Source organism: Hydra viridissima, unplaced genomic scaffold (genome assembly GCF_058129835.1).
Source record: "Hydra viridissima isolate aposymbiotic clone 2 unplaced genomic scaffold, HvirCarnegie_v1 scaffold_8, whole genome shotgun sequence".
NCBI lineage: Eukaryota > Metazoa > Cnidaria > Hydrozoa > Anthoathecata > Hydridae > Hydra > Hydra viridissima.
The window spans coordinates 15,720,343-15,739,069 of NW_028324307.1; the positions used below are offsets into that span (position 1 = coordinate 15,720,343).

The 18,727-nt window shown below is 32.1% G+C and overlaps 1 protein-coding gene across 1 annotated transcript; it reads left to right on the forward strand.

The window, feature by feature from the left end:
• The first annotated feature begins 12,772 nt into the window (after positions 1–12,772).
• LOC149885323 (uncharacterized) lies at positions 12,773–15,688 on the forward strand. The gene is made up of 3 exons (XM_090096206.1): positions 12,773–12,813; positions 13,550–14,163; positions 14,269–15,688. The coding sequence occupies exons 2-3, from the start codon at positions 13,656–13,658 to the stop codon at positions 14,301–14,303; spliced, it is 543 nt and encodes a 180-aa protein (XP_089952332.1). The 5' UTR covers positions 12,773–12,813; positions 13,550–13,655; the 3' UTR covers positions 14,304–15,688.
• The last annotated feature ends 3,039 nt before the right edge of the window (positions 15,689–18,727 follow it).

An 18,727-nucleotide genomic window follows, 5' to 3' on the forward strand; every position in this document is an offset into this window, starting at 1 on the left:
CATAAAAACAACAAGAATACCGATATTTATCGGTACAATAACGATATTTTTTACAATATTCCAATTTTTTTTTTTAAATGCCAAATTTTAGTTCATGTATATTATAAATCTTTAAGTCAAGTAAAGATGTCGTTTTGCCTATCTTTACCGGTTTTACAAGTTAATCCTTCCCAATTGTATATATTATCTAGATGTCTAACTACACAAAAATTCTGTAAAGAAAAAGTGAAGCAACACTGTTCTCCAAATTGGCCCCCAGGTTGAAACTCTCTCCACTCCTGATTTTTCTACATTTAATCAATCATTTGCATTAGTAAACACAATATATGTTGTCAGAAAAATCTGAACTAAGTGCTAAATATGTATACTTCCAAAATTAAAACGCATAATTTTTGGCTTTTTTTCTTCTAAAGTTTTAATAAAGTCAGCCATTATGGTAGTCATAATAACCCATTAATATTTATTTATTTCTTTTACAAAAAAACTATAATCTAAATACATTTGTATCAAAAATGATAGTAAAGTTATTGCTTGTTTAAATTAAAATTTACCACAGCAGATTTAAGCTTTTCTCCATAACCTTTTTGTCCTATGTTTCTTTTATAGTTCATCCAAGTTTTTTTAAATTTGTGATGAACTGATTCACCACATTGGTTTGCATAGCTACCTAAGCTAATATTATTGCAATCTACAAAGGTGAGATTGTGACACACTAAAATATGTATTTTCCATGAAACTGTCAAGTCATAGCCAAATACATCTTTTGTATATAGTTAAAGACTAGAAAATGAACTTTTGAAGTTTTCAATTTCAACAGAAATATCTGTACCCATTTCCAAATCAATCACAGCTGATTTCACTGATGAAAACTTACGCAAACAATTAATTATTGGTAAAGTATTGATTGTAGCAGTTAAGGTAACATCCCTCTCCAAATTATCTAACAGGGGCATAAATCAATTATCATTGTTTCCATTTAAACTTACACCATGATACCCCCTCATTAATATGTAATGTGTTTTCAACCAGCTTTGAAAAGCTGGCCAAACATATTAAAGCAAAGTACAAAGTTTATCCACAATTCCCATCATAATGTGAAGCTCAGGTGGAGGAACAAAGAACAATGATTTTTTTTAATCGAAAACATTTACAATAACTTTTAAGAAGTTTTGACCACCATTTAAAGATATTCCGAGTTTCCTGCAATTCAGTCATTTTAACATTAATACTCGATTCTACAGTACTTGTTAGATTCCTGTGTAAAGTATAATAAAATTTTTTTGGTTATAATTTAAGAGAGTTCTAATGCATTTGATAGCTCCATAATATTTTGGAACAAGATATGATTTACTTTCTTTCTTTTTGACTTAATTTCATTTACTCCAACTGTAACAGAGAGAAGATTTCCATCTGTAGACTTCTTGAACTGCTCTACACTTACAATGCTTTCACTCTCCATTTTATGCTTTAACAATCCAGACGCTACTTGTTCTGTATGTTTATCTCCAAGTGATTCACCAATATCTATGATATTGCTTACAGCTTTACTTTTGCAACAATCATGAAAAACTCCTCTAAAATTTATAGTAAGAATTTTATAACAATTTTTGAAATAAGTTAAAACAATAAAAAATCTATTGAATTAAACTACAAAATAATACAAAGAGAAAAAATGTTTTAACTGATCTTTTTTAAACCATATTTTTAAATAATAAATAGAAATATAAATTTTCTTTACTAAGATTTATATAGCAGAATCCACAGATTTTTTCAGCCACATTGAAAGTATTTGACCCTGGCTAATAATTTGTCTGGATACATAGTATTGAAGAGCTTCGCCTAATAGTACTCCTATTTACCTGAAATATATATATATATATATATATATATATATATATATATATATATATATATATATATATATATATATATATGTATATGTATATATGTATATATATATATATATATATGTGTGTCTGTGTGTGTGTGTGTGTGTGTGTGTGTGTGTGTGTGTGTGTGTGTGTGTGTGTGTGTGTGTGTGTGTGTGTGTGTGTGTGTGTGTGTGTGTGTGTGTGTGTGTGTGTGTGTGTGTGTGTGTGTGTGTGTGTGTGTGTGTGTGTGTGTGTGTGTGTGTGTGTGTGTGTGTGTGTGTGTGTGTGTAGAAATGTGACATTAATCATTTCTTGTTTTAATCTTTATTATATTGTTGTTTATATTTACTGTTATTTCATCTTTAGAAACTAACGTTGTTTAAGAATATATATATGATCTGGAACAACAACTTTTGTTCAACAAATATACACTTGCTAGAGAGTATATCAAAGGTACTTTAATGTGAATATATATTAATGGGTTATTTTGATCGTTTCATATCGTTATCGGTTCAAAATATCCGTTCATAACGATATACCGATAACGATACGCAGACCCTTAGTTCAAATAAGGTATATTTTCGCGGTTTTCAAAATAGTAAAAAGTTGTGTAAATTCGAAAATGGCGTGTTTTAAAATTTTTTTAAGTTTCTAACGGTTTCAAATTCACTTCCAATAATGTAACTGTCTTCGAAATCGTTTGAGTAAACAAAACGAGTGCATACAAAAAGTAAACAAACAAACTTCGCGTGACTTTTTTCAGGTTTTAAGCTCAATGACTTCAAGTTCAAGTTTAATGACTTCAACTTCAAGTTCTATAAGCAAAAATTGTAAAGTGAAGTGAAGTGAAAAACCATATTTTAAGCTGTGGCTGTACTAGTACTGTTATGCTCTTCCCTTCTATTCTCCTAGACTCCTACTCTATCCCTTAGATTTAGAAAAAATCATAATCGATGAGAAGTTACCTATGTTCAGGTTTGAAGACATCGATATAAAGTAAAGTGAAGTGATAACTGGTTTGGTATATGCTAGCAATCTCTGCCCTTCTATTTCTTAATAATAAAACATTACAGAAATACAGAATATACAAAAGATATGCTAAAACCCTTTCATTAATTTAATAATCATTCTACATTCCAAAATTCCAATTCTATAAACATGTGAAAAAATTGTTTGCATATTATCGATTATCTAATCTAAAATAATCCTAGCATGCTTCCCTAGGAAAGAATATTTAGTTGTCCGCTTCCAGTCTTTCATTTTCATTTTTTTGTGCTATTTCTTAGCCTTGGGAGCCTAAATGATGTCTGTCTCACCTTTCCAGTTCAACAATACTGGAGATTTCATTTTTAATGTGGCGGTATCATCATGATCATGATCATGATCATGATCATCATGATCATCATCATCATCATCATCATGATCATCACATCATCATGATCATCATGATCATCATGATCATCATCATCATCATGATCATCATGATCATCATCATCATCATAATCATCATCATCATCCTAGTCTGAGTTATCATCATCATCATTTTGATTTCTGTCTGGAGCAGGTCTAGCTGCCATTTGCTCTTCCATGGAGCGGTTTTCTTAAACTGGTACAAAAGAGTTTAAGAGATCAAAGTTCTCGTTAATGAAGACCAATTTCTCAGTGGTTTTTGGAGATAACCTGCATCTCTTTTTGTGGACCACCTGTCCAGCTTTACTAAAGGCCACCTCACAAGAGGCACTTGAGGCTGGCAGGCAATAATACTCCCGTGCAAGTCCTGCCAAAATGAGCATCTCTCTGCGATGTATACTCCACCAGTCAAGAACATCAACCTTTGACTTTATCACATTTGTTTCTCTGAATTTTGCCCACTCAATGTTAATCGCAGAACCCTCAGCTGTAGCATTTATCTACCTGAATCGGCTAGACACATTCTAAAAGCAAGGAAGGAAGTTAAACGTTTAGTAAACTTTGTATTACTTTGCTTACTTTAATCTAAAGTTGTTTAAATTCAAATAATATTTAAAAAGTTCGTTTAACTTTGACCAGCCCCCTCCTCCCCGAATATCATAGGGGTGGTGGGGGGTGGTGGGGGCGTGTCCACAAATTAAATTTTTTTTGACTTTGTTTGCTCGATTGCATTAAGATTAGTAGAAGCAAGTTTCGCTAAAATATTTAATAAATTTATTTATTTATTTGATATTATACTTAACAGCTATTATTTCTGCTGCTGCCTTCCAGAATTCAGTCTCACCATCATCTTCAAGAAGCTCATGGGTGATCTCAGTAGAGACATTGATTGCACCTTGCTGTTTTAACATCCAGTCTACTGTTGTTGGTGACTGTCTTTCAACTTTTCAAAAATCTCATCCCTGAAACCATAGCAGGCAGCCTACAGCATAAGGCATGATGTCACATCCTCCTCTTGGGGATCGTTTCTCGAGTTCTAAAATGAGCTCAACCATGAAAGGACCTACTCCAGTGACTACTCAGAGAAGCACACCTATCCACAAGATGAATAATGGGTGTCAGTGCTCTATCAATTGTATTTTTCATCGGGCCTTTTTTCATAAGGCCTTATTTCCCCTGTTTTCCTTCAGGTAATTACTGCCAAACCAGCGAGCGATGGCTCTTTGGCATATTTGTTTGATATTTTACAATGTTTAAATCGTGTTTTATAACATACACAAAGTTATATGCTTTTCAAATTCGCTAAATATAATGTAAACAAATTTATACAATTTTCATAACCGTAAAAATTTGATTTACAACTTTTTGCGGCTTTCAACATCGTTTTAACTAAGTTTTAACAACTTTTAATGGTTTTCAAAGTCAATTAAAAGTTAAAGCTACAACTTTTTACGGCTTTCGACGTCGTTTAATTAATTTTTTTTCGAAGTTTAACGGATTTTGACTTCGTTTAATTTGAGAAACTTCGCCAAACTGACGGCTTTCAAAGTCGAACAAAAAATATACGACTTTGAAAACCGTAACTCGACTGTTTTATCTCTGAAGACTACAAATGGATTTTTTATTCGCCTTAGAGTTAAAAATCATTATAAAGAATGTAAAAGTCCAGATGTATGTGAGCATAACAAATTTGGATAAGGATAAGTGGCATGCTGAGGAGTTAGTGTATGGGAACAAGGTAAAGATAATATTGTTGTAAATCTAAAGGATGATTGTGTAACTATTTGTATTAAATAATATATCATAGCTATTTTAGACTTCATATATTCTGAAAATCCTATGGATAGATCATTAGAGAATCACTATAATAAAAGAATGTAACAGTCACAGAGTATATGAAAAAGTTTTTGCAAGAAGCATTTGAAATTATTATCATCAAAATATCACCACTTAAATTTACCACTAGATCAGCTTCTTTGACAAATATTTCAAATACATCGCAAATATATTCATTAATTTGTATGCAACCTCTTCATGTTACATAGAAATTTAATGAATATATTTGCAATCTTTATCATGCTTGAATGGGAATAACTTGTTGATCCATCTAGTCTTAATTGTTTTGCAAATATTATTAAACATTTTTTAGTGATCTGAACCGTGATATTGACAGTGCTAAATTATGATAGGATCACAATCCATTAGATATCTAGCACAAAATGCTTTATAATGTGCTTTTATGTCTGATGGAATAACGAGTTCTTGATAAAGTGCAAATAGTTGTATATCCCCATCTGATGAGGCAACTCTTATTGGTTTTAAATTACCAAATGAGAATTGTGTACTTCCCCAATGAATTAGCATGCAGTAAAGCTTACTAATTGTTTTCCATTACACATGCTCAGCTTAACCAACGTTCCACCAGGAATATTTAATTGATAACACATTCTCAGCTCAGCTAACGTTCCACCAAGAATATTTAATTGATTACACATGCTCAGCTCAGCCAACGTTTCAGCAGGAATATTTAATTGATTACACATGCTCAGCTCAGTCAACGTTTCAGCAGGAATATTTAATTGATTACACATGCTCAGCTCAGTCAACGTTGCACCAGGAATATTTTATTTTGGTTTTTAGAGCACAAGCACTTGCTTTAGCTTTAAACCACTACTTCAGGTGGAACACCATTAAATCCAGGACCACTTCAAAATGTTATTAGATCTCCAGTAGTTCCCGAAATTATTTAATCTGCTTGCAGGCTATAGCAAACAAACTTATCCATCCTCCATCATTATGACCGAATAATCCATTTGAAACATAATTATATGGAGTGCTCATTAATTTTAATCTTTAAACTACAAATGTTACAACTACACTATCTACATGCTTGATTTAGATTTGTTGAGGATAAAAATCTTTGAGAACTCGTCCTATTGAATTTTAAGAAATATCTCTTACTATTTTTATCTGTAGTCAAAGTATGTAGAATTAAATTGTGTTACATTCAAACCACTAAGATATTATCAAAAATTGTAGTTTTTTTTCTAGTAGTTTTATTAAAAGTTAAATCTGCACTTAAACCTCTATCCACTTGATATACACATTCAGCATAATTTGTCAAGTATTCATTAAGATAAGTCTCAGTAATTTGTACCATTAATATTTTCATAACAATTTCATCAATATAGTTTTCGGTAGTTGCATCTTGACCATCAAAAGGACATGCTAACTTGTAACTCTTTTAATTCTAATCGATTAGAATTATAGGTCTATAGTTAACTGAAAACTCATTTCCTACCGAGCTAAAATGTTGCATTATTTTAGTCCTGGCTTTAAATTCGTTAGCATCTTGAAGGTTTTGTTTATGACTGCTCTTTAGATAATTTTTAAGATCTCCAAATTTGATAACTGGGATTTTTAATTATGCAATAGTTTTTTAAATCATACAGCGATTTGAAAATACAAATGCTTTCTCATTTATACCTCACACAGGTGAAATCTCATGAATATTTTTTTCCTCGAAAATTTAATTTTTACTTGATTATATCTATTCTGAAAAACGAAAAACAAAAAGTTAATATAGAACAATTTATTGTAAGAATATGTTTCGTTAAATAAAAAAATATTTATATTTGAAATTTATGTAAATTGTAATATTCCGTTATTTTTATCAAAAAAATCTTATGTTAAACAAAAAAAACTATATTTTTATTAGAAACTTACATATTAATCAATATTTGAGCTTAAAAAATAAAACTTGATTACCATCAATTTCTTAATTTTCATATCACCATTTGTTAATTCCGCCGCCATCTTGGGAGGCCAAAACTGGCATCAAAATAAGTGGACAGAAAAAAGTTTCTGACATATTTTATGTCGGCAGAAAATTTGTCTTGGACATATTGGACAGATAACAACACTGGTTTTAAAAAAGCTTGTCAAATGTTGTCCGAGCCGAAAGTGAGGGAGAACACGGGTATGTTTTCCAACAAAGCCTTTTCGTTTCAATAGAATTGATTTAAGTTCGAGTTGTTTGTGAAACTTGGTGCAAGATGCTAGCGAAGGTAGTAAAAAGTTGCTGTCAGCAGTACTGAAATGTAGATACAATCTCATGTAAAACTTCTCGATTTCTAAATCATATTGCCGATGTTTCCTTGTACTATCAGAAAAAAAACCCAGATATGGTTTAAGTGGCTATTAAATCTTTAGTGCGCAGACAAGTTTTTTTTCTTTTCAAAATTTTTGATTGGTAGAAAATTAAACTATAAGTTAAATCCCTTTTGTTAAACGTTATGTTTAGCGTCAACAGTTATTTAGTAAGTTCAAGAATTGCGGTTTTGTTTTTTCGCTGTTAATTCATAACAACGAACAAAGACTATTTCTAATTGTTCAGCAGGAATGTTGGATTTCCTTTCTTAATTAGTAGCTCGCAAGGAGCAGGGGCGCTACTCCCTGAATAATGAGAACATTATTCGCTACTCCAGGGCAGTCATATTACACAACCGATGCAATTATAGATTGTCACTCCGGAAAGAGAGTCGCAGCGGCGTTCCTCATGTTCATGAGGATGGCCCCTTACGCTCCATCCCTGGTAGTGATGTGTCTACAGTTACCTCTTATATGTTCAATATGTCTGCTAGCATTGTACTGCTGTTAGCCCATTACATAATAAATTATCAAGTTAAACTAAGTTCTTTATTACTTGTGGTTTAAAAAATAAATCTTTAAAAATCTATTAAGATTTATCTTCTATACCACAAGTTATAAAGAAATTAGTGGTAAAGAACTTAAACGTGCAGAACAGCTAAAACAAACAAACGTTTTGTAAAAAACGTTAAAAAAACGCTAATTAAATGCATCTCTTGACAGAATGAACAAATGGAACAGGACCATCCGCAACGCGTGTCGACGCTGCGCCGCAAACATCGAAACACCAGAACACTGGTACTACGCATGCGAAGACACGCAGTCACTCTGTCATAAAACGATCGACATTCTACACAAAACATACCCCAACGAAACCTTCCAAAACAATCTCCGATTCTTTTTACTCGGCTTTGAAGACAACAACCACAGAATCGGAGAAACGACTTTAGAAACCTTTTACGAAACCGTACATTACGTGAGAAAGAGACTAACAATTACAAACGAAAAGACAGACTCACTGAAACACTTCACAACCCTCCTCACAAAAAGAATATACACAGAAAAATTACTGACCGCTGACAAAACTGAAACTAAACATTACATAGACGCAATAGCCGCATGCAGAAATAACCTTACATGAAAAAAAAATAATAATAATAATTTTGTTTATATGTATATATTATAATATAAAAAATAAAAAAATAAAAAAAAAAAATTAAAAAATAAACATGTAAACATGTACCTTAGAATATGAATAATAAACTTTGTAAACAAAAAAAAAAAAAAAAAAGAAAAAAAAAAATCATGTAACACACGGATAACCTATTACATTATATATATATATTTTTCCACCTTCTAAAAGGTATTGTAACTTTTAGGAAGTAAAGCCAAAATATATATATATAAAAAAAAGAACGCTAATTAAAAAACGTTAAAAAAAACGGTTTAGAAAAAAAAAATTTTTTAATTTTTTAGAAAAAATCTGTCGGTTAAAGCAACAAGAAAGGTAAAAGGAAACATTTTATTTTCTTAAAAATTAAAGTTTATTAAATCTTAAATACGTTAACATCGTAAAGATAACTTCTGGTTGCTTCAAGGCACATTTACATGAGTAAAAGGTGCCCGCTTTAACGAATTAGCAATTATTGCATCGACACCCGATTCTGTATATGATTCGTGAGCCGTCGATGTACAAACTAAAAGAAATAAACACACTCACACACACACAAACATACATACATACATACATACATACATACATACATACATACATACATACATACATACATACATACATACATACATACATACATACATACATACATACATACATACATACATACATACATACATACATACATACATACATACATACATACATACATACATACATACATACATACATACATACATACATACATACATACATACATACATACATACATACATACATACATACATACATACATACATACATACATACATACATACATACATACATACATACATACATACATACATACATACATACATACATACATACATACATACATACATACATACATACATACGTACATACATACATACATACATACAGTACTGTGAATATGTTTTAGACCACTTACATTTTTTCAAAAAATCCCGGAGAATTTTTCTCTAATATTTAAGTTTGTAGTTCTATATTATAAACTTATTAAAACATATGTATTTCACACAAAAATATGGAACAATAACAAACTATTTAATGTCAAACTTCATAAAAAACTCTTAATATCTACTATGTCCTCCTTTTGCCTTAATCACAGCCGATATTCGCCGGGGAATAGATTCATACAAATTAGTTATAAATTCCTGGGGTATGTTGTGCCATTCTCTTTGAAGTACTTCAAAACATTCTTCAGCATTTCGGGGAGCATGTTCGACCTTCTTTCTGTCCAGGTAATCCCATATATGCTCAATTATATTCAAATCTGGACTCTGGGGAGGCCAGGTCATCAATTGTAGTACTCCTTCCTCTGCCATTTTACTTAAATAATTTTTTGCCACTCGGGAACAATGTTTTGGGACATTGTCCTGCTGCAGAATAAAATCATGACCTATTAGTCTCATTCCGGATGATACAGCATGGTGCCTTAGGATATCCACATAACGTTCCCCGGTGAGTCGCCCCTCTATTTTGATCAAATCACCTACTCCAGATGAAGATAAACAGCCCCAAACTTGTAAAGAGCCTCCTCCGTGTTTAACGGTAGGGTTTAAACACTCGGGCTTATAGGCTTCTCCAATTCTTCTTCGAACATATTGGCGTCTTTTTGTTCCAAAAATTTCGAATTTGGACTAATCGGTGTTCAGAACCCGATTAAACTTTTCTTGGGCCCAATCTTTGTGTTGTTTCGCATATTTAAGTCGTTTTTCTTTATTACCACGCCGTAATAATGGTTTTCGAATTGCAACACACCCTCTTAATCCCGATTTGAGTAGGTGTTGTCGAATACAAGAAGAGCTGACATTTTTCCCAGTTGCTGTGTTAATGTCCTTTGCCAGCTCGGTTGATGTTTTTTTCCTATTTTTTAAAGAAAGTGTTTTTAAATATTTATTGTCATCTTTTGTTAGCTTAGGAGGTCTACCACTTTTCTTTCTATCTTCAAGGGAGCCAGTTTCTCTAAACTTTTTAATGATTTCTGTAACAGCAGTCTTTGAATATCCTGTTTTGGACGAAATTTGGCGCTGCGAATAACCTTCTTCGTGAAGCACAATAACTTTTTGTCTCTCTATTAAAGATACTTTACCCATTTAATTAATCTAAAAATGCAAAACAAAACATTTAAAAATGAAAACTAATATATAATTTATCTAAAAACGCAAATTAATAACTTTGTTTAATTATTTTTAACGATTTGTCTAACTGTGTTCATAAAAAATAACAATTTTTTAAAAATGTACCAAAACCCATAATTAATGTACTAAATTCATTCAATCACTGCACTTTATAATGTCAAAAACAAAAAATGAAGGAGTATGAACCCGAATCACTATAAACCAGTTTATTTTTATTTCTTATTTAGATGAACGCTTGGTCGGTAGTTATTATGACACATCGCTTTAATAAATAAACAAACAAATCCCTCATGTTCTCTCATCAATTTTGTTTATTTATTCAAAATAATATACTCTTTCAAGTTTTCTTGTATATTATTAAACTTAAGTACGCTTTAAAAAAATTATATAGGAAAAAAATTGTAAACACGTCTAATTATGCAAGTGGTCTAAAACATATTCACAGTACTGTACATACATACATACATACATACATACATACATACATACATACATACATACATACATACATACATACATACATACATACATACATACATACATACATACATACATACATACATACATACATACATACATACATACATACATACATACATACATACATACATACATACATACATACATACATACATACATACATACATACATACATACATACATACATACATACATACATACATACATACATACATACATACATACATACATACATACACATATGCTAAGCTTGAGAAAAAGACAAAGTTTTTCTACAAACAATTATAAGACTTTCTAACAGGCATTACAAGAATTAAAAATAAAAGAATATTTTATAACTTAAGATCTTTCTATGGCATGCAGCAGTGGGAGTATTGTATATCATCATTCTTCTGGTAAACATACATACTTTCTGATGAACTTAGATTTGTTCAGTTGTTGCTCTAAATAACTGATCAAATCTAAGTTCATCAGAATTGGTTCTTTAAACGTCCCACCGTAAATTGAACGGAATTAAAACGTATTAAAAACGTCCTGTGCTTACTGGGGAAAGATGTCAAATAAAAAGAAGACGTATTGACAGTTGCAATGTCTATGATAACAATGAAGCTGTCTATAGAAAACGATCAGATGAAGAATTTATAAAATACGTTTATAAGGATATTCATCAGAATAATATTTCGCCCTTAATGGAACTGTCATTCCCCTGCGTGACAGGTTTTATTTTAGACTACATGTATACTGTTTGCCTTGGTGTGCTAAAAAGAATGTCTAAGTTTTGGAAAGAGAGTCCTGCATGCTTTAAAACTTTTAATACTCAGCTGAATCAGATATCTGAACTATTAATCAACATGAGATACCATCAGAAATTGCATGAAAGCCAAGGTAATTAGCAGAAGTTAACAGATGGAAAGCCATCGAACTAAGACATTTCCTTCTATATACTGGTCCAATTATTTTAAAAGATGTAATTAATCCAAATATTTACCAACCATTTCTTGCATTGTCTATTTCAATGACTATATGTTTAACTGATAATATGGAAAAGAGAGTGCCTTTTTTACAGTATGCAGAAGAACTTATGCATAGTTTTGTTAGGAAGTCAGGTCAGTTATATAGACAAAATTTCTTTGTGTATAATTTTTACAACTTGTTACACCTTGGTGATGATGTTAGACACTTTCAATGTAGTTTAAACCAATTGTCTTTTATTCCATTTGAAAATTTCTTATAATCATTAAAACGTCTAGTTCGCAGTGGACCTAACCTGCTAGTACAGGTTGTAAAAAGACTAGAAGAAATAAAGTTAGTAGGAAGAAAAAAAGAAAGTAATGAAAACGAAATAAAAATAAGAATTGCCAAATGTTAATATTAATTCTCAAAGCTGATTTTTACAGAGGAAAATTTTCATTTTTTACTCAATTCGTTTTTTGTTTGTCATAAGTTTCATATTTCTTTACAGTGTAATAAAAGTATGAGCAAACAACTGAAATATAAGATTACTTCGTTTTTACTATTCAACAGTTTGCTTTGATGCATTCATTGGACAGTTCGATGAGTTTCGGTGACTTTTATAGGTTTATAGTTAGTAATTTAAATGTACAGCAATTCAGATTTTTTTTATTTTTATTTTTTGCACCGCAAGTAATGAAGAATTTCTTTTATTGTTTAAGTTACACGCTTCTAGCACAACTAAACTTATTTAGTATTAAAAAAATTTCAATATACTAAGTGAAGTAATTGCTTTAAAACAAAGCAACTATAGAGCTGTAATTGCTTCAAAACTGTAATTGCTATAAATTGTGATAAAATTGCTTAAAATTGTAAAAAAGCTGTAATTGCTTAAAACTCACTGTTGTAAAAAAAAGAAATATTGCTTGATGTCATGACCCAGAAAAATCCTTTGGGGGTATGATTGTACTATCATTGTTGGTTACTAGGTTATAAGTCCCAAAATCTGGTAACACCGTCCGTGGAAGAAAATCCATTTTCAAATTTGCATAAAATCGCATTAAAAATACTACAAAATATTTAACTCTAGAGCAATAAAACTTAATTTTTTATAACTTTTACTTTCATCCACTTTATAAATTTTGACAGATTGTGTTAACTAAGTTGTTTTGGGAAGAAAAAAAAATTGGAGCTTTTTTCCCAAAACAACTTAGTTAACACAATCTAAAAAGGTTATTTGTACCAAAAAAAATTAAGAAAAAAATCGTACTTGCTTTTTTATAAACTATTATTATAAATTTCTCAGAAAAAGCTTGAGCATTAGTTATTCAATCCATTTTTTTTTATAGATTTAGTATCTGAATTAACAAAAAATGCCAAATCGAGCAAAAAGAGAACAAAAAGACTGTTTGCTTCTTGTGTCTTGGCAAGGCCAGTCGCTTTTTAACCAGCTTCATGACAGAAAAAATCCAACAAATTCTGAAGCAGCCAATTTACTTTAATGATCCAAAAGTCCCAACTGGCATTTGTGAGCGTTGCCGTTCCAACCTTAGGAGGCTTGAGGAAGGGAAGCTTCAAACCCAACTACAGTTGTTTGACTTCTCCAATATTAAAGTCCGTCGAGTTACAAGAGATTCAGTTTGTGATTATTTAATTTTCTCAGTTGGCAAAGCAAAGCACAATTCCCCACATCCAGTTATAGCAACCCAAAAACCTAAAGCAAACCAGAACTTAGTTGAAAGAAGATGTTCTAAATGCTTTTCAATAGTTGGCAAGGGTCTTCCACACAGTTGCTCAAAGTCCACTTTGCGAAAGAACTTAGCAGAAGTTGTGTCAAAGGACTCAGTTGCAGCTGAAAGAGTTGCAGCATCAGTCGTTGCCAACAAGGAAGCTTCACCCCATGAAACAGTTCTTCTTAGCAGACCAGAGGGAATAGGAGGCCACTCTATTCCAGTTCTTCCAGGTAAAATTGTATTAGATATTTAAAGTTTTAGCTTCATTTTTTAAATCTATGCAATGCATAATAATGTAAAATCTTTCTTAACTATTTCAAATGTTCATCTTTAAGAGCAAGAAGACTTTTCAATAAAGAACCAAAACTGACAGCAAAAGATCTTGTTTATATGAAACACAACACAGGGCTGTCCAATTCTGGTGTGAAAAAGCTGGTGTCAACACTAAATCAAGTTGTTTCAAGTCGGATTGTAGAAAAGAACTTCCTCTCTAAGTTTGACCAGTTGAACAAAAAACTTGAAAGTCATTTTACCAAAACTTGGATCAAAGCTGCAACTGACAAGGGCACAAATCAGGTGAATAAACTTGTCATTCACTGCAAAGACTTAAAAGCTCTTTTTCAGCAAGTTCTTGAAACTAGAAACCTCTCTGATGGCTAGATTATGAAGCTGGGAGTGGATGGTGGTGGTGGTTTTCTAAAAGTAAGCTTTGGAATCATGGAAATAGTTTCAGTTTTAAAATCTCCGCCACCAAAACGACTTTTCACCAATTATCTGGCAAAAGATTCTGGTGTTAAGCGTTAGTTACTGATTACTATTTCTGAAGATCTCCAGGAAAACTATAGCAATGTCAAGCAAGTTTTTGATCTGCTGAACATTGAAAAACTTCCCTTTATTTTGTCCTGTGATATGAAGCTGGCAAACACCATTTGTGGTCTACAAGCACATTCCAGTGCACACCCATGCTCTTGGTGTGACATTTCATCAAAAGATCTTGCTAAGTGTGGATCTCTGAGAACTTTTGGATCAATCAGAAGAGATTATCAAGCATTCATTGCGACTGATGCTAACATCAAGAAAGCAAATTTATTCAGAAACTCCGTTCATGAATCCATCATCAATGCCTCAGATGCATCTTTTGTTCTTGATGTTTTTCCACCCATGGAGCTTCATCTGTTGCTTGGTGTCGTAAATCATCTTCTACAGTCTCTCTCAAAAATTTGGACACATGCTCCTGAATGGCTGGCGTTACTTCATAGTTAACAGCAGCCATTTCATGGTGGACAACAGGCTGGAAATGTGTGCAGGAAGCTTTTGAAGAATGTGGTGTTTTGGAGAGAATAGGCCAGCAGCACTCTTTCTTTCCAGCTGTTCCCTTTATTGACACACTAAGAAAATTCAATGGTGTTGTCCATGTTTGTTTTGGCAATACTCTTGATTACAGCTATGCTGAAAAAATTGAGCAGTTCAGAGTCTCCTATTTACAACTTCAGGGCACCACCATCACTCCAAAGGTTCATGCTGTCATTCACCATGTTCCACAATTCAACCAACGCCACAATAGCTCTTCGGGAATTTATTCAGAGCAAGCAACTGAAGCACTCCATCATCTTTTTAGAAACAATTGGCAAAGGTACAAGAGACCAAGCAACCACTCAGAATATGAAGACAGACTGCAAAGATGCATCACAGACTTCAACAGCAAAAAAATGGATTAGGAATATTACATGTTTTGACGTTTTTCTCAAAAAGAAATAACTAGAATTGAAACTTTGCTGAGTAAGAATTGAAGAATTGTTATTTACCAGTGAATTTACTGCATAAATATTTTTGTTATGTTTTTGGGATGAATAAAAATTCTTAAAACCAACTTTGTTGTTACTTACCAGCTATGTATTTAATGGGATTTTATGCAAAATTTGAAAATGAATTTTCTTCCACGGACGGTGTAACCAGATTTAGGGACTTATAACCTAATAACCACCAATGATAGTAAAATCATACCCCCAAAGGATTTTTCTGGGTCATGACATCAAACAATACTTCATTTTTTTACAACAGTGAACTAAGGGACCTTAAAGCTGTAATTTGCGAAATTAGATTTGAAAAAACTAATGGAAGAGGTTCAGGATATTGGCACTTAAATACTGATATCCTTAAAGATAAAACCTTTTCACTCTCAATAAATGCTGAATTTGAACGTTTTAAAAAAAATAGAACGTCTTACCAAAATAACAACCAATGGTGGGATCTATTTAAATATCAAATTAAAGAAACAGCGACAGAATGAGCTAAAGAATTAAGTAGGCAAAATAAAGCTAAAAGCGAAATTATATTGTAAGAAATTGCCAAAGAAAAAGCGAACAAAAACAAAAATAAAGAAAAAATAAAAAATCTTGAAAAGTCAAAAGCAGCGATTGTATTTACACAGACACCAAAAATATACAAAAAACTATTAGAAAGTTCTACAAAGAACAAAAAAAAAAAAAACAAAACATAGATATCGCGGAAGCAAATTATTTTCTAGAAAAAATAAAAGCGCCACTCACAAACGAAGAAAATGGCTTTTTAAACATAAAATTTAGTTGGGAGGAACTGCAAAAAGCGGCAAGCTCACTCGCAGCAGGCAAATCGCCGGGAATAGATGGCATTCCAGTAGAATTCTACCAGCAATAGTGGAACCTAATCGGAGAGGATTTCACTAAGCTCGCAAACAAAAACCTGCTGCAGAACTGGCGCCCGATTCCCCTGCTGTGTGCAGATTACAAAATAATAACAAAAGCGCCAGCCCTCCGGCTTGCGAAACTATTACACAAAATACTCGAACCGTAACAGACATGCTCTGTGCCGGAGAGAAACATATACTCGAATCTGTTTTTGACGAGAGTTAAGAAGTGGTTATACAAACGAGAAAAACATAGAAGGATATCTAATTGCGATAGATCAAGAGAAAGCCTTTGACAAAATTGGGGTTTTCTTTTCATGATCCTGAAGAAACTAAACAAAAACAAATTATGAAAAACGCTTCGTCTCTGATTATCAACAACGGATACTTAAGCGCACCCTTTAAAATCGAGAGGGGAGTAAGACAGGGTGACTTGATATCTCTCATGCTTCACTGTATCACGGTCGTTGCAAACATGTTTCCGATTCACAAAGAAACAGAAAAACTCATAAAAAAAATAAATCTCAATATACGTGTGGCAATATACTTATCAACACAGATGATGTTAATCTAAGGCCCACCTTAGATTAATATCATCTGTGTTAATAAGTCTAACAAGTTTTTCACCCATTTGATGCTAAGAGAAAGTCTTTAGCGTTTAAGACGACCACTTCACGAGATTTTACGCTTTTCCAAACAAATCGCTTTAATGACCCTCCTACTCCATCAACTGCTCCTTTACCGTGAGAGGTAGCAAAGAAGTTCCATTCTATACTTTAAAAACGATTGTTCACAGATCAATGTTGTATGAATTTCGCGATGTATCTATTTTTGAATTGAGTGCATGGAACATCACTCCATAATATAACTTTTTTTATACAATCAATGCAATAGAGGTCAAATACTTCACTTAAATATGTAGTAGTGAAGCGTTTTGATTTATCATTAATGTCGGATATTATTCCTACTGATTTTGGCTCTAATTGCTAACGATAGATAACAACTGTAACCAAGGTAATAGTTAACTGCGACGAATAAGCAGCTTGAACAGCATCTTGATAACCACATGCATTGTTTTGTGAATAATCAAAGTGTATCAAAATTTGGTCTGGTTCGAGATTTTCTTTTTGACTGCGGTATTGCTCAGACTGGTGCTTTTTAGTGAGATGATGCTCAGTAAACTCTAGTAAATAGTCGCGGAAATGTTTAAAAATGTTAAAGGTATTTTACTTGCCAAAGCAGCACACAAAGAAGTAAAATTACTGTTATAAACACAACCACATGTTTCACGTGGTGTATTTTTGCACGTAAGAATGTATGGAGGCCACCCGGTGGGAAATCGGCTAGCGAATGACTAGCGATATTCGTAACGATTAAAACAGCGATTTGGCCTCGAGGATTGCTAGCTTTTTATGCTAACGGATCGCTAGCGACAAGTCGTTACGATAAAGACAGCGATTTGGCCACGAGGATCGCTAGCTTGATAAGCTAGCGATTCGCTAGCTAATTAAGGTAGAGAATAGCTAGTGAAAACTCGTAACAATAACTACACTTTTACGCTAGAAATTATCGGCTAGGCTAGAAGATATTCTTGAAAAAATCATATATTCAAAATTCATATATTATTTTTCCTTTATTGTTGATTAAACGTGGAATCTTTTCTAATTAAAAACAATGCACCATGATAAAAAGTCTTTGCATATATTTTACATACACATTCCTGACAACTTTAAATTTCAATTTTAACTAACAACAGTTATTTTTCTCCGAAGATAAAAAAAAAAGGATTTTGAATCAAGATGTTTTGCTTACTGTCTGCTTTTACACTGGAAAATATTTTTCCTTTTTTTTTTTTGCTTTTCTCTAATAAGGTGATATGATTTGATTTTATTTTAGCATGTTTTCCTTGTGTTTTTGAACGATTTTATGACTTTCTTTGATCAATTTGTCAATAGATCATGTTCAAATAATTAAAATTTGCATATTTCACAAGTTTTAATGGGAAATAGTTTACTGCTTTTGGGATAGTTTTTACCAAATAAAGTTCATTTTATTAAACAATGTTAAAGAAAAAAGCTTAATTTGTAAAATCTTATAACAAAATTAGGTGCAGAGGTCAGAATATTAAT